Source organism: Xiphophorus maculatus, chromosome 10 (genome assembly GCF_002775205.1).
Source record: "Xiphophorus maculatus strain JP 163 A chromosome 10, X_maculatus-5.0-male, whole genome shotgun sequence".
NCBI lineage: Eukaryota > Metazoa > Chordata > Actinopteri > Cyprinodontiformes > Poeciliidae > Xiphophorus > Xiphophorus maculatus.
In genome coordinates this window covers 15263296-15286001 of record NC_036452.1, presented here as the reverse complement: position 1 = coordinate 15286001, position 22706 = coordinate 15263296, and the positions used below count along the sequence as shown (strand labels likewise).

Below are 22706 nucleotides of genomic sequence, written 5' to 3'. Positions count from 1 at the left end.
AAAGTTCATCATTCAACTCATTGGAGCATAAATTGTTGTTCCTTGCAATTGGATTTTTACTATAAATGTAGATGTGACAACCTATTTGTACCTACCTGATTGTTGGCTGTTAGACAGAGAGCCTTGGTTCTTAAAGCCACATGCATCATTTTGATTCTTGTTATGCTGGTGATATGAACCTGCCTCTGCCTGTCTTCCTTCCTCTGATGGAGAACGTTTCCTGCGGGACCAAACTCTGTTGATGGGTGGTAATGTACCTTACTTGCTACCCTGTGGCTATTTCCTCAACACTCATCACCTGTAAATCATCTTACAAAGACAGATGAAGTGAGGAAAAATTCATGAGGAAATAAGACAAAGCAGGTAGAGGAGATGAGCTGAACAAAAAAAAAAGAGATAAAAGCACCCAGAGCAGAAGAAAGGAAGTTAATGAGATGTAAAGCCAAGCTTCTTTTTCCTCTGAGAAGTGTTTTCCTGTGAAGATATTGGCTTCTTCCTGTAGTTTGTACAACAAAGCAGGAATTCCTCCTTTAACTTGGCTTCTCTCCACATGGTTTGAGGTTTCTAATTAGTGAAATAAGATGGGTCCCCTGGGATTCTGATCAATAATTCTATAACTTCTCATGCTGACTCTGTTTTTGAGGGAAATGTTTTCCATTCATTATCAGGCACCACAGAGTGCCTCTTTTTTAAGTGATAATAATACAATAATGCATTCCTGGCATTATTTCAGACTCATGGTGGTGCAGAAATAAGATTTAATGTAAATTGTTTTCAGTTCAGTATGAGTAACTCGTTGATAAGGTAGTCTGGTAGTACCGATAGAAGAACAATACATGGTATTCGGTTGCACTGTCTGACAGAAGGATGAAAATCTAATTTTAAAGAGAGAAAAGATTTCTAACAAACCCTTGTTTTAATTCACTGATTAAATGTAAAAACAGTGACAGTGAAAGAAAATGTGATGGGAGTTTTTTATATATATATATATATATATTATGCTTGGTGGCATCATATTCCAAGAAAAGTGAGACATTTAAGTTTTAGTTGTTTTTTTGGAGTTTTTTTCTCCACTATTTGACTTATAGATCAGTCAGGGCTGATCAAGGGAATGGCAGATTGATTAGTGTATCACAACTTACTGTTTGTGTTCTATGCATATTTGTTTCATGCTAGTATATTTTTATAAATTATATTTGTCACTCTCTTGGTCAGGTTTCTCTTGAACAATTTAAATATGATGAATAAAACATACAGTGTGTAGTTTCTCAAATGGACAAAATGTTTTATTATATTACTCAATGTATAAATCACAGTTATTTAAAATTGTTTCTTGTTTGGAAAAACAAAGCACTTTTTGGAAAAAAAAAGAAGAAAAAGTATGTTCGACCTGCTAAGTGTGCTAATGTTTTAGTGGCTTTAGTTACTGAAAATCCTGTAAATAAATTTTAATTTTGACACAATATATTTCAGATACTCTTCCTGAGCTTTAGATCTCCACAACTCCTCCAAAGTAATCAAACTTAAGTAAACTTCTCCAACTTTTCCCCTGACCTATCTGCTGTGCTCTTTGGTCTTATCTGATTTTATCTGAGATCAGTTGGTTGCACTGGATCGTATTTAGAAGTGCTGGAGTAAAGGAGGTGAATAAAAATATACAGCACACATTTATATAAAATTAAAACAAATGATGACTTTCATTCCACTTTACAATTATTTGGTAGTTTATATCAACAACAGGGTTACATGGAGACACACAGGAAAGACAACCAATAATACAAATACTAACGCCTAAGAGCAATTTAGAACAACCAGTTAAGCTAAGATGTTTTTTTGCTGATTGAAAGAAACTGAAGTTCACAGGGACTTACTCCGCACAAAGAAAATCCAGCCAAGATTTTTACTTCCCACCAAATGCCTACAAGACAACAGATTCAACACCTGCTCAGTCGTGCAGTCCTTTAGTTTGTTCCAACCTCACTGACTCAGTAGTCGTTTGATTTTATGTGGGGAAAAGCAGTTTTTCACTTCAGCAGTTTTTGTTTTTTACTGAACCTAGTCATGTGGGCATAGATGTAGCATCTGTTGTGCAACTCTTTTAACCTGTTTGTATCAACTTGTTTATTTCCTTTTACTTGTGTGCCTCTTGTTGATGACTGTGGTCTAGATGTTTGTGTTTTATGATTTTTTTATATGATTTTCTCTCTGTTCGCTCTGTGTTTATATGTTGCAGGTGACAGGACTGAGCGTGTCCCCTGGGAAGGATCAGCTGGTTGTTTTTCACACCAAGGACAGTCGGGATCTCGTGGTGTGCCTGCAGCGCATGGTGCCTGCCAATGAGAGCCGCATCGGGGAGCTGGTTGGCACCCTGCTCAGTCATTTCAAGAGGTTAGCAATCAGGGGGCCGTGATAACAAGTAGTGGACAACACATACTGTCAAGAAGCAGGATTTATATTGTATTTGCTGTCTAAAAATATAAAACTTAAAAAAAAAATGCTCCCCAGCACTTAGCTCATTGTCCCCACTTAAACATTTACCATTTTATTTTATTTGCAGCATCACTGTAGCAGGAGTCTACAGTTTTCACAAGCTGAAAACATTCTTTGTTCCCTAAATGAAAATGAGGAGCTCGTGTGTGATGTTGACTGAGGTGACCTCAGGCGGCAGGATTATGGGGCAGGAAGAGGACACAGTCACTCCTGTCCTCAGTTGGACTGTAGCGTTCCCTTAATGTGAGCTCTGTTGTGTTCAGGACACTAACATCACAAGATGGATTTTGTCTGTTGCTGAAGGGGAAACATGTCTGTCCAGCTTGTTAAATAGTCATACTTTGTCAGTAAATGAGAGAGGTTTAATTGACATGTCATAGTAATGGCTCTGCCAGTGAGAGAAGGGCCAGATACAGTAAACAGGCTTTGATTTAAACCATCCCTGTGGCAGGATGTTGCCACTACCATTGTGGAGGTGATGTGGTCAGCATGATGTGCAGTGCAATGCATTTATTTTCCTCCATAGCCTGTGGCAAAATGAAAACAAAGCTTCTTAAAGTTTTCTTTCAGCAATTTAACAATCTGGCCTCTTTTGTGAAGGTATGATTCTCAGTTTTTAATTTTTGTCTGGTGTCGCAGCCAATGGCCAATTTGATCTCACTTGGTGCTACACTTCAACCGTACTCCCATGTGTTTTTGCTTAAGGCTATGTCTGTCTAGTTTACATCAAGAAAAGCTTTTTTGAAGTCAGAAATTATTAGGCAATCAGTCGTTTATTTACTGAACAGAGGCTCTCTGATGCGTTTGGACCTTTATCCCTACTTAAACTCAGAGCTTTATTTGATTCATCAGACTGAATTTGATCAAAAAGCAGATTTAAAGTAATTTGAAGTACCCATAGCTGGCATTCCTCGTCTGCTTCGTTTTGTGTATTGTCCTGTTGTCCTAGCATGATTTTATTTAGACATTAGTACTAATAGAAAGGAAACTTAATTGGATTGGGGGTAAGTTACCTGCAATCCCCAAATTCTCAAACATGTGTGTAAGTGTTTTATTGTAAAATCTCTCTCTGATTGTTCCTGGATGCTCCAGTGACTGAATCAGGGTACGAGTAATTGACAAGTCCCCACTTTCATTTACACGCCTTATTGTGATCTGTTTTCACAGCAGTTTGTCTGAAACATGATCGTGTGTTGCAGGATGTTGCCACATCTGTTTGTTTCCTGTAGCTGTGTGTGAGGAAGGTGTTAGCATGCTCCATCACTGCCATTTTGTGATGGTATCTCATGCTATTATGGAGCTCATTTCTCTGTCGGCACCAGGAATGAGGGAGGCCTCCAATGAGCCTTGTGTAATGACCCTCCATGTGTTTCACATTCAGACTCATCCATCACTGTGAAGCCCTGACAGAACAAAGGCAACACCAGCATGTGGAAAGTGGTGTGGATATACGTATATGTGTCTTGTTTTTCTGTGTTTTTCTGCCTGTGGAGGGATTCCTGTAGGTCAGTCTGCATCTGATTACTTGTATATCTGATGCCGTAGGTTGTTTTTTGTGTTGTTCTGCCTTTGCAGCTCCTCATATATGTAGCGTTAACCTTTGTCTCTCTTACAACACGCTTCACAGAAAGCAAGATGCACAACAGCAAGCAGGCAGATGGAAGGGCAGCTTACCGCAGCAACAAAGCAGCACTTTATTCAGCTGATAGTGACAGCAAGGCCAACACTGCCACTGGATATAGACTGTCCTCTAGATACTTAATTTCCACTATGGTTCCAGTTTTATTTATTTTTTATTTTTTCGGTAGTTTCCAAATTAATTTGATATGTATTTTGTTTCGTCATAAATTTTAACTTTATGTGTGGTTTTGATTTAGCAATAGCATCAAATATTAAGTTATCTCCACATCCTGTGGCTGCCTCTAACTGAAGTGACTCAGAGATTTCTGCAGCATTTTGTAAGAGGATAACCCTATTATCAGCCACAACTTTGTCTGCAGAAATTCAGAAATAGTTCATTTTTATTTTGCATAAAAAAGGATTGGAATAAGATTCCCATTCCTTCACCTTCCCTCCTCCTCTCTTCATCCCCATTCCATGCTTTTATTTCGCATGCCTATTTTTAACTACATCCCCCCATTGTTATCACTTGGGCTTCTAACGGAGCCCCTTCAGCCCCATCATTCTCCGCCTCTTGTTCACTCTGTCTCGTTTCCTCCCGACTCCCACTTTCTTCATTTCTGGCAAGGAAGCAATGAAATATTTAAAGCTGTGCTGCTGCTGCTGAGCTCTATATTTGTACAAGACAGATGCACATCGTTCCTCAGTTCATTTTCTAAAAGGTTTTCATTTATCTCAGTCAGTTTCCAGTAAATGGATAAATAAACCCAAGTTTTTAAATTCTTTGATTACATGCTGAGAGAACAAAGAAAATTGAAAGTAGTTTTGTCACATTGCAATTTCCATAGTCTTAAATTTACAAAAATAATGACACTTAAAAGTTGGAATTATTTCTTATGGAAAAGAAGGTTACCGTTTTCTTCAATGGGCTAATTCTCTCCACTTTTACTTGTTTTTAGTTAATTATCAAAAGGATTCCTGAAATGTACTCCATTGATGAAAATGAATATAAAAATATAGGGAGATTGGTGGTTTAAAGGTTTAGCAGTTCTGTAAATAGGAGATGCTAGGGTATAAGCTAAGTGCATTCATTCTTGCAAAATTATTCACACACTTCCGAACTTTTCCACATTCAGTCGCAAATAATTTCAAAATTGTATGTGTTTTAGGAGAGATGATATGCTATGAATAGACTAACAGAAAGTAGGACATATATGTGAAGTGGAATTAAAAGTACAGTACAGTGGACCCCCACCTATTTGCGCAGAGATGCACCGTGCCCAATCGTATAGAGTTTAAGATAGTTTACAAAGAGATGACAGGGGCACGACCCCAAAGACTTTTTCCTGTAATTACAGTAAAAGGTGTACCATACCATGCATCACTGTCCTTCTAATTCACAATATTTATTCCAAGCAGTGAGGATAATGCATGTCTTTATTTTATACACACATAAGTACATTTAAGTATTTCTTGAGAATATAACGACTGAGAGAACAAACCTGTTACATTTTCATTAAGGCTAGAGTTTATTTTCTGGACATTGTACAATTTATGGACATTTAAACTAATTGCTTGTTTGACTCAGTGAAACCCACAACTGTGCTTCAGATGGTTTTCCTATTTACTTATGTTGTGAACAAGTGACCCACAGACAAAGGACTAAAGTCAGAAATGTCTCATAGATGTACAAACACAATATCCCTAAATACCACAATTTTGTGAATGACTGATGAGTTTTATCTCATTCAGTTTTTCCATCAGTTCTTTAATTTAATTCTGAGTCATTTCTGCATCATGCTCTTCTGCTCGTGTTCACCCCACTACCCCCTCCACTGAGCCAAAATGTAAAAATAACTTGTTAGTGAATTATTCATCCTCAACCCCAATTCTCACAGGTGGAAAGCTGCAAGTTTTCTACCCACTGGAATCAACCTATTTATGCAAAAATATTCTTTTCATCCAAAATCAAGAGAAATCAACCATGTTGAAAGGTGACATTAAACATGTATGGATCATGTTGTTCAAGCTGTGTCAATCACAGTTAATCGTCACAGTCTCATACTTCTCCATTGTCCCTGCATGTCAGTCAGCAACTAAAGACTAAGTTGTTTGCAGACCTAGGTTCTATATTTCCTAAGTGTCAGGATTTCTGCAGTTTTCCTGTTCTGGAAACCGAAAGGTTTCTAAGGAAAACAGAGGATCATTTGGCCCCACTGATGAGTCACTGCCACTGGAATTTCACAAATACATTATCTGCACATGTGCAGTATGTCTTTTACCACATACCTGTTGTTCTGTTGCCATCTTTGAATTTAAATCTATAAGTCTAATGATGACTTACAGCAGAAATTTGCCATCGACATCTGATTTATCTCTGGAAAAGTGTAAAATTTGAGCCTATGGAAAACTGTTTATATTTCAAGACCTTTTTTTTCTCCATTGTGCGAACATGTTTCATCTGCTAAGTAGTCTGGTCATCATTCCTTCGGTCCATTTATAAAAATGAGAACTCTGACATTCCTCTGCTCAGCAACTCTCTCAATCTCTTTAATAGAGATCCCAGTGTTCTGTAAGAATGTACATGTAGTCCCTCCAGCACCTTCTCTGCTGCAGAATCCAAAAAAAAACTTCAAAAGGGAGCTGCTGAATACTGCAGTTTGTCAGATCCATTTTAGACTGCCACATGATTTTGACTGATTCCAGTTTCTCAATGAAGCTTATAATATGGGATGTTAGCAGCCTATTTTTAGCCTTTCTGCAGTGAGTTCCCATTTATTATTAACATGAGAAACAGGGTTTTCTTTATAAGTTTAAAGTAATACCCTGTGATTACAGAAATTACCTTTTAAAATGTCTTTAGCATCTTATAATGGCAGCTTGCATTACCTTACCTTAACTATGAAGTTTCCAAAAAGGGTGACAGCATTTCTAAATGCAGCATGTTTTGTATCAAACAGAAGTCTTACAACATGAATGTACCACAGACAGGCATTTTTTAGAAAAAAAAATAATTAAATTGCATCTTGCATCTCTCTGCTTCCTCTGACTTCATTTTAAACACCTCACTCATTCTGAAAATTACTAATTTGGAGGCTTACATTAGTAACAGCTTTCAAACCTGATAGCACTTGCGTGTAATACATTCATTGATTGGAAGATGATAGGGAGCTAGAGGGGTGTAACCAGAAGCCTCTAGAACAGCAATTTGACAGGAAAGAGGGTGAAGATTTGGAAGACATGCAGCAAATGGTCCGAAACCCTGAATCAGGACAACCACTTTGATGATTAAAGCTTCTGCTCCTGGTTAGGTACGCCTGCTCAACCAACAAAGCCACTCAGCGCCTGAAAAAATTAGATTTTTGAGTTTCCTATTGCCATGCTGTCAATCAGCATTGATCAAGATGAAAATCTGACTTTGTTAGCAAAGTCAGATGTTCAGATTTTGGCAAAAAATTTCTAGTTTCTTTTTTTATTATTATTATTTTGAATGAAAATATCAAGATTTAAAAAAAGAAACAGGTAAATTACATTTTCTTTATTTCTGTTTTATATTCTACTTATTAAGTGGTACAAGTTTGTCAGTGTAACAGATTTATTGCATCCATTCATGCTTTCTTTCACTCCCCTCTGACCTCCTCCACATTAGTTATGTCCTTCCTCTTCTTAACCCTCCTCCCACCTGACATTATGACTCAGCGCCAATGTGCAGACCTGTGCGCAGACCTTCATTGATCTGTCAGAGTTATATGGTCATATTGTGCTATAACACCTCTCCCCGAAGACATCAACATTTAACTACCCCAACTGTCAGCTTTCGACACTGCAGGAGGGATTTGGGACGTGTCAGTGGGAAGAAGTGTGGAGAAGTGAGGGGGAAAGACTGACAGTGTTGGAGCGAGGGAAGAGGGAGGAGATGAAGAAACGAGTTAAATGATCTCATAGAAAATGAGCAAAAAACCAAAACAGACAAGGATGGCGACTATAATTTAAACCCCTAGTTTAAAATCGATTTGGGTTCTTGGTTCTATAATCACCTTAGTCTGACATTAAAGGATGTCATCATGAGATTGTCTGTAGATAAGCCTTTATGGCATTTGACTAAAAGTTTTCTTTTCAGTCCATGGTGGATGTTACTCTTGTCATTTGCATAATGCCTGTTGAGTTTTCTGTTTAAACATTAATATTTTGTGTCCAAATTTTGCAATTTTCCATCATTGATGTATAACTTGATCTTCTCCAGAGTTCTCGGGATTCACAATTTAGAACATATTTTTCTTTTTTACTTTAAAGTGACAATTTTATGGAACTTTGCTGTTTTCTTATAGAAAAACATTTCACTGATCATTTAGGCTAACGAACTTGAACCCCTAATTTTTTTGCCTAATCTCACGTTAAAATGTTATTTCGATTTAAAGGTAACAATGTTAATGCTTACTTGTGCAACTTTATATGGATGTAACATTATCAAATCTTACCAGTGTTTATTTTGCACAAACTAAGCAGTGATCAGTTTATCTGCATGAATGTTAATATCAACAATGTTAGTTGCTGTTATTATTATTAACCGTGCTATTTGTTTTAGAATTTCTTCACTCCCTCAAATTACAGTCGACTGGCCTAACAAAACTAAGCCTCATTTGGGCTCAATATTTAATACATGGACTTCTCCTCTGCATTCAATTTGTGGTCTTTTTAGTTCGTCATTAAGGATGCACATCCAAGCTCTACAAATGCAAAAATACATCCAGTAATGGTGGGGGCACTGTGGTGCACTGTAGCTCTTGTGAGATCAGCAAAAATAATAAAATAGAAGATGATGACTGAAATGGGGGATCTTCTTCCTCCACATCCTCATAGATCACTTCTGTCTACCACTGTGGCTCTTTCTGAGGTGTATCTTATAGACTTCGTCCATTCATGCCATGTTTGCTAATTTTTGAAACTTTACCAAAAATTCAGAGACTAACTGAGAACTGCCCTGTAGTGGCTACGTTGATTTACAACCATTCTAACTTAAACTCATTGAAAGCAGGAGAGCATCGACTCTTAACAGAATTGAAACGGTTGGACTTGTTTATGGTTATAAAGGGAACATAAATTGACCTTTTTAGTGCCACTGAGTTGTTTAAGACTCTTATGAAGGCTTCAACAAAGTCTTGTATTATTGTTCTGGCTGTCTTTCCAATATAATCAAACACAGTAAGAATAGTCCAAGAAATATGACAAGATGGTAACAAATCAACCCGACTAAGTAGAATCTAATCAAGACCGCAAATGTCTGGGTAATAACTTAAAAGGCATTAGCTGTCAAGGTGCTGAACACAAAGGAGTCGTATGTTGCTTCCTTTTGGCATGGAAAGATAACAAAAGGATGGTAAAAGGTATTCTGTTTGGAGTTATAATGTCCAAAATACGGCTGCATTTCACACCTGTCGCTCTAATACCAAGGCAGATGATGAATTTGATGTTTTTAAATAATGTGGTCACTAAATAAGGTGTTAGTTCCATTTTAAAACTAAAATTATTGCTTAATATCAGTAAAGCCAGTAAATGTTTCATTCTCACTACGCAAATACTAACTTGTGAAACTGAAAGAAAGGGAGGAGGAGAAAGTTGATCTGTTTGAGTAAGACCATAGAACATGATTGGAAAAAAACGGTCCGTAAAGATGATCTCATAATCTGTTTGCTTTGGCAGATTGTCACCAGGCTCAAATCTTTCACAGTCTTACATCTCCTACTTCAGTGCTCTGATCTGATTATTTTTTTGTTGATGTTATGATTATGATTTGGCAATCTGTTTGCAATTTCACTGAATTGAATCCAAATGATTTTTTTATTCCATCATTTGGTGTAATGGTTTAATGTTTTCTCACTCAGCTGTTGAGATCCTGTATTATACTAATAACCACAATATAGCATGTAATTTAATTTCATTGACAATTTGCATTACAGCATATTGCTGCAAGTGACCAAATGTTGTAATAGTGACTAAACAAAGAATTCACCATGTTGAAGGGGCGAAAGCTAAAGATATTTCTCTAAAAACAAATCTATTAATAGATAGCAGATATACTAAACTAAATCTGTTTGAGTCTTTGCAGCAGAAAATGATTCATTTGGAAGCAAATATCTGCTGTTGTGCGAAATGTGTAGCTGAGCAATTTAGATTTAACTAACGGCGACATGACCATTGTTTAGAACTGCTTGATAAAAGCATAATGAGAGGGAGTACGCAGAGAGAACTGATGAGGAAAGCAGACAGAGAGGAGGAGACAATCTGCCTTTGTCGTCCTCTTCCAAGGTCACCCTTTCTGCTGAATCAAATATTTCACTCTGGGAGAAATGGGCATCTCTCTCCTCCTCCCCCTTTTCCTCCATCCCTTCTTCTCACTTTCCTCCTCCTCCATCCATCACTTGTTTCACTGCCGCTGCTCCCCCTCCCCCTTCTTGTTTTTCATTTCACATTCCACTTCTCCTCCTCACCACCACCGTCCTCCCACTCACTGCCTCCCTCCTTTCTGGGGCGCTGCGGATGCAGTTCCCATGGCAACCATTAGATCCATGCTTGTCTGGATGTGATCCATTAATAGCCCCGCTGGCTGCGGATAACACCAGCGCATCTTGCGTTGGACCACAGTTGGAGGAAAAATAGACAGAGACGCATGATATCAAAACCAAAATATTCAAAAGAGAAATTGTGTGAGAATGTAGTGAAAGATGGAGTTTGCCTTAACCTAAATTTAGCCTCATTCCCCAGACAGTTAAAGCTGCACATTGACTCCAAGTGCATCCCTTTTTATTTTGTGTCCCCTTAGCATTTCAAACAGAAATGTTTTGAATGATCTTGATTTGTTGTTAGGTGGGTTTTTCTATCGAAACCTTAGATTTTTAGCACAACAAAGCTTTTACGGCCATTTCTGTTTTGACATCCAGCATATTGACAGAACTTCTGATTTTTGTGTTACATTTCACAACTTACAAGTGATTTTTACACATCGAGACTGGGACTCTTTTTGTGCTTATCTCCATGGCTCATCACATTGGCAACATGCTGTACACTGGCTAGATGTGAATGATGAATGGCAGGTGGCCAAGCTGGAGTGTTTGTGTTTTTTTTGTGACTGTTTATTTCTGCAGACCTTGTAAGTACACATCAGAGATAATGATTACAGGGTTAGAAATATGCAGTTTGTCGCAGAGGCAGTGTATGAATGAAAGACCGAGGGTGTGTGAGAGACGGTTTGACCTACTTTTTCACTGCGGAGGACCAGATCCACAGAGATCCAGTCAGCCGCCTTCTTGCCACACCTCTTCATTTTGTCTCACCCACAAGGACAAAAACAATTTGCAGAGTGTTCTGCAGACCCACCAGATCTAATAATAGTAACACATTTTACTTTCAGATGTGACTCCTTTAACAGGTGTTTAGGTCAGACAATCACTTAAATTTTATTGTGAGCTACTGCTTGGACACTTATCTGGCTTTACCGCATTTCTTTTATTTCACAGAACATATTTACATGTAAAAATTACTTTATGTGCTTGATGTGTGACATTAGAAGATAGTTCTGTTGTCATATTTGTTACCTTTCTGATCAATATAAACCCTCTGAAGTTTCAGAGATGTTTTTGATTTTGGATTCAATGTTCTGGGAAGGATTTATTATTAAACCTTATTTAAGACTTTATAGTGGGCAGATAAACATCTCATTAGATTTACCTGTTTAAAAATCTTTTTTTTCTGGAAAATTCAACAGATTAGGCTTTCCTCTTTTAACCAACTACTTTTGATCTGTTGGTTTATTTATGAGCATTTTAATGTGTTTAATTATTCAGCGTTTCTGATCAGAAAAATGGACTCCCCGAACTTTGCCTTTTAGGTTCCCATTAAAACGCTAAATACGACTTGGCACGTCTCATTCATTAATTGCATAATGAGATTCCTCTGCAGTGAATCAGACGCTAATTACAAACAGATCACAACCGTAAATTAAATGAGAGGCTCAGTGGAAATTAGCTGCCATAGATTTGGCAAACATTGTCTTCGCAGCAATTGCTTCATTTCCCCTTTATTCAGCATACATACATAATCATAAAAAGATGTATGTCTGCGATAGACAATTAGGGAAATTGTCTGGTATTGGTTTCGTTGCACTCAGACAGGAAAAGAGAATTTATTTTTAGATGTTGATGGCTGTTGGAACCAGAACCCATGAGTGTGAACTGTGTGTGCGCGCATGGAGGTCCATTTGTTGATTTGCTCTGGAATTCCTTCCATGAACTCTCTGCGTTACTGTAAAAGCTCTGGTCTCAGTAAATGAATGAAATCGGTGGCCTTGCTTTTAGATCACCTGATTCATAGTGTATAAAAGCAATAGTTAAGTGCTGTACCATTAAGAGGTTCCTGTGACCTCTACAATCCTCTCCCAACCCCCAAACACACATTTTTTTTGCCCAGCAACAGCAGCACACCAGCTTCCTCTGTTAGACCAGTTATTATGGACCCATTGCCCTCCATTTTTTTGTTCTTCTTCCTTCCTTTCCTCCCATCACTAACAATTTCTTCTTCCATTTTTCACCTCTGATCAATCGTTCTCCTGTCTTGTCCCCTTTTGACTTATCTATATTGTCTTTCAGTGAATCAGTCCACTTCCACAAAATCTCTTTTACACCATTTTTCGTTTTCATCTTTTCAGTAAATGACACACTTTACCCTGGTGACCTGGAACTTTATCTACACTTCAAGATAATAAAATAAGTTTTGATTTCACTTTTGGTGTCAAACAAATTTTGTGTTGCATCAACAGCACACTTTAAAAATGGTTAGCAAATTTAAATTTAAAAATGTACATTAACATTTACCTGGCAAAGTTAATTGACCTAAAACAAGTAACCTTCAAAGTTGCAAATTTGTGTTTCTGTTTTTTTAGACATGCGAAGTTGAAGTTGAAAAAACTGTACATCTTCTTGATGTATGCCAGACACGTCCCAATAATTACTCTAAACATGCAGGCAGAACTGCAACAGAGAGGTTTAGATTGAAGCAATGTATGGCCCAAATATCAGATGTAGATCCAACAGAGAACATGTGGCAAACATTGAAAATTGATGCTCAAAGACTCTATCCATTCAGTTTGACTGATGCATTTCTTAAAAGATGAATGGGCAAGTCAGAGAGCTCCCCACTGCAGGGAAGATTCTGACTGCCTTATAAAAAATGATCAGAATCTAAACTGTGTCCTTTTTCTTTTTCTCATACTCATCATCTTGACTGACACTTACTGTATTTACAATGAAAAACTGTGAATTTGATATTTTATCTCCATCTCGTGCAATGATTCATTCAGTGCCTTCGAACTCTTGTAGCTCTTGAAAGGAAACTTATCACGACCTGACAAGATTTGTTTTAAGAGATGAAACTTTGATTAGGCATTGACTGGCTTTAATGAACAAAATTGGAAACGTAACTACTTGAGAAGTGAACGCTCAATCTTCAGGAAAAAGACTTAAAGGACGCGACCTGTCTTTATCTGCTTTGACTCAGTGTGAACCAGTGTATTGATTTACCTAATGTGTTTTAAGTTAACTCCTTTGGCCCTTCAGAGTGTGGAGTGTCCTTTAGAAAAGGTCAAAGGCACAGCTGATTGGTGAGTATGATTTAGCTCAGTGGTTTTGAGGTTTTAAGAGGAGAAAAGGTCCAGTGGTGTTGACCCGGTTGGAAATATGAGCTGGTTAAACCACCTGCTGTGTGGATATAATGACTGTGCAGTGTGTTAGCCGCCACCATCTGTGGAGCGGCAACAGTGTCCTCCAGGGACCTGGAGGCCTTTGATTTTTGAGTTTCCGTTCCTAATTCATCCCCCACTGATCTCTTAAACAGTTGAAACGTTGAGGTGAGAAGTGTTCTTTTGTTTAATGGGGAAACGACTGGGAACACCAGACTCACAGCAGCTTAAATAAAAAATGTCACTGATCCCACCTATTCATTACATGTCCTGTGGGAATAAGGGCAGTGAATCTAATAATGGCATATGGAGCACCTTCTACTATTTTGCATATTTTGTCAATTTATCTATCCTCTACTCTCCTCAGAGTTGAATTCTGGGATTTATGAGCCAGATATTAATAAAGTGCAACAGAGAGGGTGGAGGGGGTCTTTGGCATACCAGCAAGAACTGAGTTTGTTTATAGAATTAAACCATCACTTTTCCTCATATTTTCATTTAGTAGATGCTAAATTTCCTTCTAGCATAAAACACAAAAGATAGGTGTCCTTTTTAACATTTATTTTAAAAAAGCCACATGAATGTAATTTAACTCTGGAATTATGTTTATAGTTTCTGTCCAGCAAGGAAAATCCCTGCCCTGGTTTACTCTTTTTACTCTTTAAAAAAAACTACAGGTTTATTTTTTAAAGATTGCCTTTTATTTAGCTCCATCGATCTAACTTCCCTCTCCACGCTGAAAAGAAGTGTCCCTGCAATTTGTTGCTGCCTCCTTGTTTCCCATTAGAAGTGGTGTGTTCAGGATGATGTACAGTGCTATATAGGCCAAAACACTCTAGTCTCCTCTGATGGCATCCTCCTTCTAACAACCTTTCTGTGGTAAACAGCAAGTATTGGTAGATATCCTTGTGTCATTTTCTTTCCATCACCAGATAACAAATTAAACTGTTCAAAACGTGAGATACATTTATACTGAACTCAAATTACATTCAGGAGGAATTAAGTAATTATGTGACATCTTAAGGCATTTGCTTGCATTGGATTTTATTTGGGGATGTTAAAGTAAAATGGTCTGAAAACCATTTCAGACCATTTACCACCTTTGGCGGCTTTTGATTGTCAGCGTTTCTATTCCATAAATGCAGCAGTCCAGATCTCGCTTACTGTGCAAAAAAATAAGAGAGACTCACGGAGAATATTAAAAAGTAGGGCTCTTTTAGCTTAGTTTCCTGCTTGAGTATAATAAAACTTCATATTGCAATTCTTGTACTTTCTAAGCTGCAGACTGACTTTTCTTTAAAGTCTAATCTGTCCTTTGGGGACAATGATGTTGTGTAATACGCACCCTCACATGTTGGAGGTTTTTTTTAAAGATCTATATGATCTGCTTATTGTTATTTTTATCTCTTATATGAAGGCATCATTCTTGCTCAGCTATGTTTAGATTTAGGGAACTTCTGTCCCTTTAAGCATTTATTTTGAAGCTTTAGACCTTTCTTTTATATGCTGTCTTATTGTTGTTGTGTTTATTAACTTGCTTATTAACACTGTTCTTTTGTGCTTGGGTTTGTATTCTGATTGGATGGGGAGCAAAGGCAAAATCAGTTTATGATGCTCTGATTTCCTTTTTAAGGTTGAGTGAAAAGTTTTAATTTGACTTTAGAGTTGATCGATTGAGGAAATTTATTATCATTTTAACAACTTTTCCTTTTCAGTTGTTTCCAGGCTTGAGTTCCTAACAGTTGTATTTGTTTCCATGTCCAAAAAATAATATTAAAAAAAACATCATGTTAAAAAGAAAGGGGTGAGTATTGAGGTAAATTTTGACATTTCTGCTCCAGTTTTGACCAGCATTGTTAATCTAATGTGCTCAGGCATCAGCACTTTCCTGTGGTCGTCAGAATAGCCTTTGTGATGATATCAAGCTAAGCAAGGTCTTTGTCCCACTTGTGAAGTAATGCTGTTGTGAAAAGTTTGTTCCAAAAGAGAACCTGCCATGTTTGAAATTGGCAGGTTTACAAAATTGGTCTAAATTGACCTAAAAATCTCTGACAAGTGCATCTCCTGTAAAAAAGAAAGAAAAAAAACTTTAAAAGAGTATAGGCAATCATACATTAATTTTTGTAATAGTGGACTGATTTAAGAGCCAGGCTTATGGAAAATACTTCATGTTTCAATTTCTTTAGAACTACTTTGTTTTGCATTTCTCTATTGAAACATTACATCTGCACTTTGCAGCTCCATCAAAACTGCACAGCTCTAAGGCACAGTCATGCTAATTAAAGAGCTGCAGTCAAACAGCCTCTCGGGCAGTTTTCACAGCGTGAACCTCTCTAAGCCACAGCCACTTTAAACTGGGGCAGATCATCTTTTTTGCGGTTTCATCCATCCAGCTGCTTTGAATCAGGTTCTTTGTGTTATGATAATCAGGGACAAGAACTGTTCCACCTATTTGCTGCACTGGATTATTTTTAGTTTTTATGTAGGTGTGAGTCTGTGCTGCTGAGTGCATGGTGCCATTTGTTGCTCTGTGTGAACGCAGCTCACAGAAGGATGTGAGACATGCAATGCAGCCATGTGAGACAAAGAAAGTGTGATAGTGAGATTAACAGGCTTTTTGTGTAGATCTGCTGAAGACATTTCCAGTTAACTGAAAGGAGGATGGCAGGAAGTTATGAAAAACGATGACTGGAGTATGCAAAGCTTGAACATACAGTCACGAACATCCTGGCGATTCTGAGGCTTGGGTAGAAAACCTCTACGAGACTTCTGTAGAAAAACATTAAAGTCGGTATTTGTATTGTCAGACTCGATTTAGAACATTGCAGCACAAGTGAAAATGTGTTTTAAACAGATTTAACTACTTAACAGTAAGGACTTTTTGAAACAAAAAGAAATCACGTCGACAATTTGGAGAGCTATAAAATCAATTGAACCTGTTTATAATTAAATGCAACACAGCAATGTATTTGTTCCTCCTGTATTTTAGAGCAAATGTACCTCTGAGTACATCAAAGTTAATTCTTCTTATTTTGCTTCTGATCTGATCTACATTTTACACAAAGACCAGAAAATCTGATGCGGTTTATACACAAAATACATTTTTTCAGTTCAATCTAATTATACAGACCGATTCAAAGTCCATTACATATCTTACAATCTGATACCAGTTATAAACATAAAGGGGTCAAGTTCAGTTTATTGTTCCATTTGGATGATCTAGCTTACTGCATCAGGTCTGTTTTTGTAGCAATAACCTCATCCAAAATCCATATGTGGCCCTTTAAACCGGAGGAAGCTCCAGCAGTGTAAGTGGCACCTGGGCTTAACTTAAAGAGGGAGATCAGAACACCAAGCAGACAGAAGAAACGCAGAAACACTGCTTTAGGAATACTTTGTATGTTAAAGAAAAATGTTAGGGTTAATGTCAGCAGTAGTTTCTTAAGTGGCTACATCTGGAATAGAAACCCAGCAAACATATAAACTCTAAGCCAGTGGGATGAAAAACAGAGTAAACATAGTTAATCACACCAGTAGCTAATTTAATTGTTTACTACTAGAGACAAAAAAAACAAAAGGATAACATAGTTACAGCTAAAGACAGTAATTGCAGAGTAGTAGGAGAAAGTAGCAGAGCGGGGAAATATGGTCAGTATGTCCTCCAGCAGCCTTACGGCATTACCAACTTACCTTGCATCTTAGTACATCCTGGTATAGACGCTGAGTGTGGCATTTATTTGCAAACATGCATGGACATTTCCAACAAGAACATAAATAGATTTATACTAGTTTAGGTTGCAAAAAATTCTCCTTCTCCTGGTTGTTGTTCACTTCAACTATATCACCTACAGTACATTGAGTTGGTGGAGCCTAACTGAACAAGAAAGCTTGAGCAAATTTTAACTAGAATCCTTGCGCTCTCTCATCTTCCTCATATTCTTTTTCTTCTGAGTTGTGTTGCTCAGGGGAAAAAATCTAAAAGCATAAAGGAAAATCCTTCAGAATCAGCGTTAGAATCTGGCATTATTTACACGTTATACAGTTATTCAAACTGAAGGCATCACCGACTACTAAATCGAAAGTCCAGAAATATGTGAGGAACCTTTTTTGTTATAGAACTGTGTATATATTATTTTTTGTTTTGATCCTGATGTGTTTGTGTGCACAAAAAGCTTGGATGTAAACCTGACTCTCCATCAGTCATAAAGGCAACACTGTCCAAATCTGACCTGATGGTTTTTGAACTAAAAACACAACAATACACACTGTCTGAACACATATCAAACATATTTCTCCTTCTTTTTCTTTCATTTTGATCTCCAAGTTGTCTTAAGATCTAAAATATTGACATAAAGACAGCGCTTTGTGCACCTGGGAAGCAGATCCTCTTTGAAGCATTGACAGATGTATTTTTCTGATTCAATCTGTGCGAGGTGGTTCCTATTCTGAATCAAGTACGTCTCCTCTTCATTGCTGTTACTGATACTAAAAGTTGGAAACATACATCTCAGTCTATGAGGGATTAAAGTAATCCATACTTGGAGATAAAACAAAGAGCTTGATTAAGAATTCTGTTCCATCAGCCTTTAAGTTTCATTCCCAAATGTCATCTCACCCAGAAAGGAAGGAAGGAATATTTCACTTGAGTCAGAACAAACTTTAGCTTTCCAGCGTGCCATCGCCTCCTCCCCACCTGCAGTACTCATATATATTTTAGCAGATGTCAGCTTGGGGGACATCCCAGTACCTTGTTAGAGGAAAGACCCAGAAGGTGAGCTGGATGGTTTAATGGATCTGAGGTGATCTCTACTGCATCTCATCCCTCTTCCACTGCCCTTGCTTTGCTATGTTTTTAAAGACTTGTTTTAAAATTGGGAATATTTTTACTTAAGCATTTTTTAATTTTATTAAACAAATTATAACCCATTTACCACACTAGAGAGATTTGAAATAAGAAAGAAAAAGACACAGAACAGGGCGGCAAACATGGATGCAATCACTTTTCATTTAATGCTAACTTGCGTTTACATTTGTGACAGTTAATTTTTCTCTGCTGCTGTCAAATAAAAAGATTAAGATTTTTATCATTTTTATGATTCTACAGTGAAAGCACACAAATAACCAAACCCAAATATCACTTTAATGTGTAAATATAAAATAAAACGAAGAGTAAAATACTAAAGACGGTGAAAAGATAACTGCAAACTGTCACAAAGTTTGATATGGAAGGCCAAAGTAATGTTTTACATTATAATGCAGCAGACTAACCTCTAAGTAAATGATTGGAAAAATATATAAAAAATGGGCCTCAGATATGATCACATTTTTCATTTTGATCCTGTGAGGAGCAGCAAGACTTCTTGTTTTCCCTTTTTGTTTCACTTGATGATTCCATATCCAAGGTTACCTTTTATTACTGTGTCCTCCAACTTTCTTCTCTTTCTGCTTTATTCAGATTAGGTTAAAACATCTCACTCCTAAACTCCGACACTCATTCAAAAAGCTGAACTGCCGTCATTGATTGTAATGTAAGAAGGGATCTTTCACCGGGACAATTTTTATGATCTTACCGAGAGAACAAAAACATAATGCACTCTAAATGCACTACTATTACTAATGACTCTACTTTTAAGCCATACAAAGTAATTATAATAAGACCTAACTGTTTACAGTACTGTTTTTATGAATATTGGGGGAAAGTTGAAACAAGGCACAATGTCTGTCACAGCCTTCACAGGATTACGACACATCGTCTTGAACAGTACTAATGTACTAATTGACTAGCGCATAGCAAAGAAGGAATGGTTGTAGTTTTTCTTGGTAAAACTAAAGGCAAGTCGAAATAAAGGTTACAAACACATTGGGCATTGACTCATCTAAATTAGGTCCTAACCTACTTTTCAGTTTGCCCACATTTCTGTTTTAAACTTGTTTTTTTGTTGGTCTTGTCTGATATTCAAATTTTCTGAAAGTTTGGATTTTCTTTGTCTGTAAGCAAAATAAACAGAAAAATATCATTTTGTATTTAATGGATCTATTAATTGAGTTTCCCTTTTGTAACTGAATCACTGAACCTAAGTTACCTTTTCCATAATCCTTGAGATGCATCTGTGTGTACAAATCTCGAACACCCATGAAGCATACTGATGCATGTAAAAATAACTTTAATAATAATTCTTCATCAGAATATTTTCCAACCTATTTTTAGCGGTGAAAAAAAGATAACATTATAATTATTTGGTTTCTATGAAACTACACAATCTGTTGTTTTTTGAACTAATAAGGTATGAAGGGTAAACTGACATTCACCCATTGTTTTCAACTTTTCTTTCCTCCCAAATTTCATTTTCTCGCCTTCCTCTTTCTCCAGCCTCTTTTTGTTCACACAGAGAAGCTACCTTTGGGGACAAAAGTGATTCAGGACTCACGTGGCTTGAAGGGCAAAGACGAACACATGCAATGGACTGGGGGGAAGGGGGCTGGAGTAAAGTAAAGAATTGATTTTCCAGTCAAAGAGGCCATCCAATGATGGACCAAGTCTGCCCCCGGGGTTTAGGGGGGCGTGTGAGGGGGGGTTCCGGCTGGCTCAAGCCGACTACGAGTAAAATATGGCAGTCAATGAACTTAAGACCAAGCTGATCATCATTTCTTTCTCGTTAGGGTTAAAGTGCTTACTATTGTTTCTTTAAAAGGAGTCTTTGTTTGTTTTGGTTCAGAGATGCGTCAGCAATCCGTTTTTTTTTTTGTTTTTTTTGTGAGGTGGTTTGGATGGGAACGTTTCGGTGTTTTTCGCCCTTCACACAGCGCTCGGCCCAGCATTCCCTCTGGCATTCCAGCAGCACAGTGAGACGGAGACGGACCGCGATGAGAGATGGACCGAGGAATAGACAGATCGCTGCGCACTCACGCAAACACTACCGTCGGCTGGCTGGCAGCCATGACAGATGGGGGAGTTGGGTTCAGGGGGGGCGGTTGCCATGGAAACCAGCATCGGCGCTACCCTGAGCCTTTTCCACCCTGGATAAGGCGAGCTGCACATGCTCTGCAGAGGAGTGCAGCGTGGGCAGCACAAGCCTTGTTTTTTTTTTCTTCTTGTTTATTTTGTTGTTGTGCAACAAGTCAGATTCAATAGGTCCATAGCTGAAATTTAGACTTTAGATTAAAGTGGCACAGAGCAAGATGGGAAAAATTGAATTTGTTTACATGATTAGTGACTATGTCATCGGGAAAGTGTGTCAGAACAAACACTTGACCAAACAGAACCAGATGCATATTTATTTATCGTGCTTTCAGCCCTCCGGCCCCGGCAGCTTTATATTTCCATCACTTCCTCCTCCCACTCGACCAGAGAGCAATTATCACACAGTCATCTTCTCAGTTTCCATCACATTAACATTATCTCACGTTTCTGTCTCCCTCAGCAGCCCCACAGTTCCCGCTGATTTTATTCTCACTGGCTGAGTCCCTCCATCGATCCTGTTAGAGAGCAAACGAAGCAAAGCCCCAGTTCACCCACAGAGGGTCTAACTGGATGTGACAGTCTCTAAAAACCCGGCCACTGCCGCTCTCTGCTCCAGAAACACAAAATGGGTTGTTCCTTCCATAGCTCTCCTGCATGATTTCTTCACTTATTCATCTTCATTTTCTCAGCCTTTCTTTTCAGATATGCACAGACATGGTGTCTGCAACAGTACATATAGATTCAGCTTCCGCTGTCCTTCATAAATACCGTCATTTTCTCTTACACAATCCTTCACGCTTTGATCATATGCACCTATTCTCACATACATATAATCTTTTTAAACTACAACATCTTAGAATTTCTTTTGATGGATGATATAGGACAAGAGGCGTCTAATGACTTCCTAAATCTTTGCTGATGTTAATTTTTTAATTTCCTGCCCCTTAATTCTGATAAAACCAAAATCTTTGTTACTTCCCTCTTTCATCAAGTTCAAGTATTTTTACTTGGCGTGTCATTTAGAGTAATTTGACAAATTCTTCAGTCATTCCTCATATCCCTATATTTTATCTCCAGGAGTCAAACCCTTTCGTAATACTTGGAAGTGTTCTTGATCTATAATTGTCTAGGCTTTGAGATGGTCATTTTAAATTTTTTTGAGAGGGCACTCTGAAAGGAAAGTTGGCACATTTCCCCCAACATATAAGGAAACGCTGTTCAGAGAACATTAATGATCACAGCAGCTGAAGTTCAAGTACATTCAGTTAAATTCACTTTTAAATAAAAGATTTTGAGCCACCCTTCACTACTTTATATATCCTGTTATGTCTCTTTTTAATGTATTTTGTATTCTAACATCATCTTAATGTCATCAGTTAAAACAGATACATTAGTTTTAAATACATCACTAGTAACTATAGTTAAACAAGTAGATATTTTTGCTGAACTGATTCAGTGCTGTTGAATAAACTGGTAGCAGTTCCTTTCGTTGTATTGTATGAGTTGATGGATTTTCAAATTTGATATAAAACTGTTTTATTCTCTGAGTACAAAGGGTGCATTTACATACAGAAACAATTCATGAAAATTAGAAAAGAATGTTTTTAGATTTCTTTACCGCATGTGTTCCAGATGATTTATATACCATGCAGTCATTTGAATTTATTTGTGTTCTGTGACACAGTGTCTATATCACTTTGAGACAATATTTTTTTTCCTTTGATAAAGCTTCATTCTTATGCAAAACAGTTTAGGATTTTTCTTTTTTTTTTTCGGTATTGCTGCGAAAAATGTCAAAGGCGCCTTTCTGAGTGAGACAGATAACTCAGTTTGTATGTATGGTGATGATTTATGACTCCTCACTGTGTGAGCGTATGTGTACCTGTGTGAGTGTGACTGTATGAT

General features: G+C 37.5%; 1 protein-coding gene across 1 annotated transcript in view; it reads left to right on the top strand.

Annotated features, from left to right (window-relative positions):
• myo1d (myosin ID) overlaps positions 1-22706 on the top strand; it is a 114312-nt gene that overhangs the window by 86917 nt on the left and 4689 nt on the right. The window contains exon 21 of the mRNA XM_023341193.1: positions 2234-2388. Coding sequence (XP_023196961.1) covers positions 2234-2388 — 155 coding nt within the window. The remainder of the gene's footprint in view (positions 1-2233; positions 2389-22706) is intronic.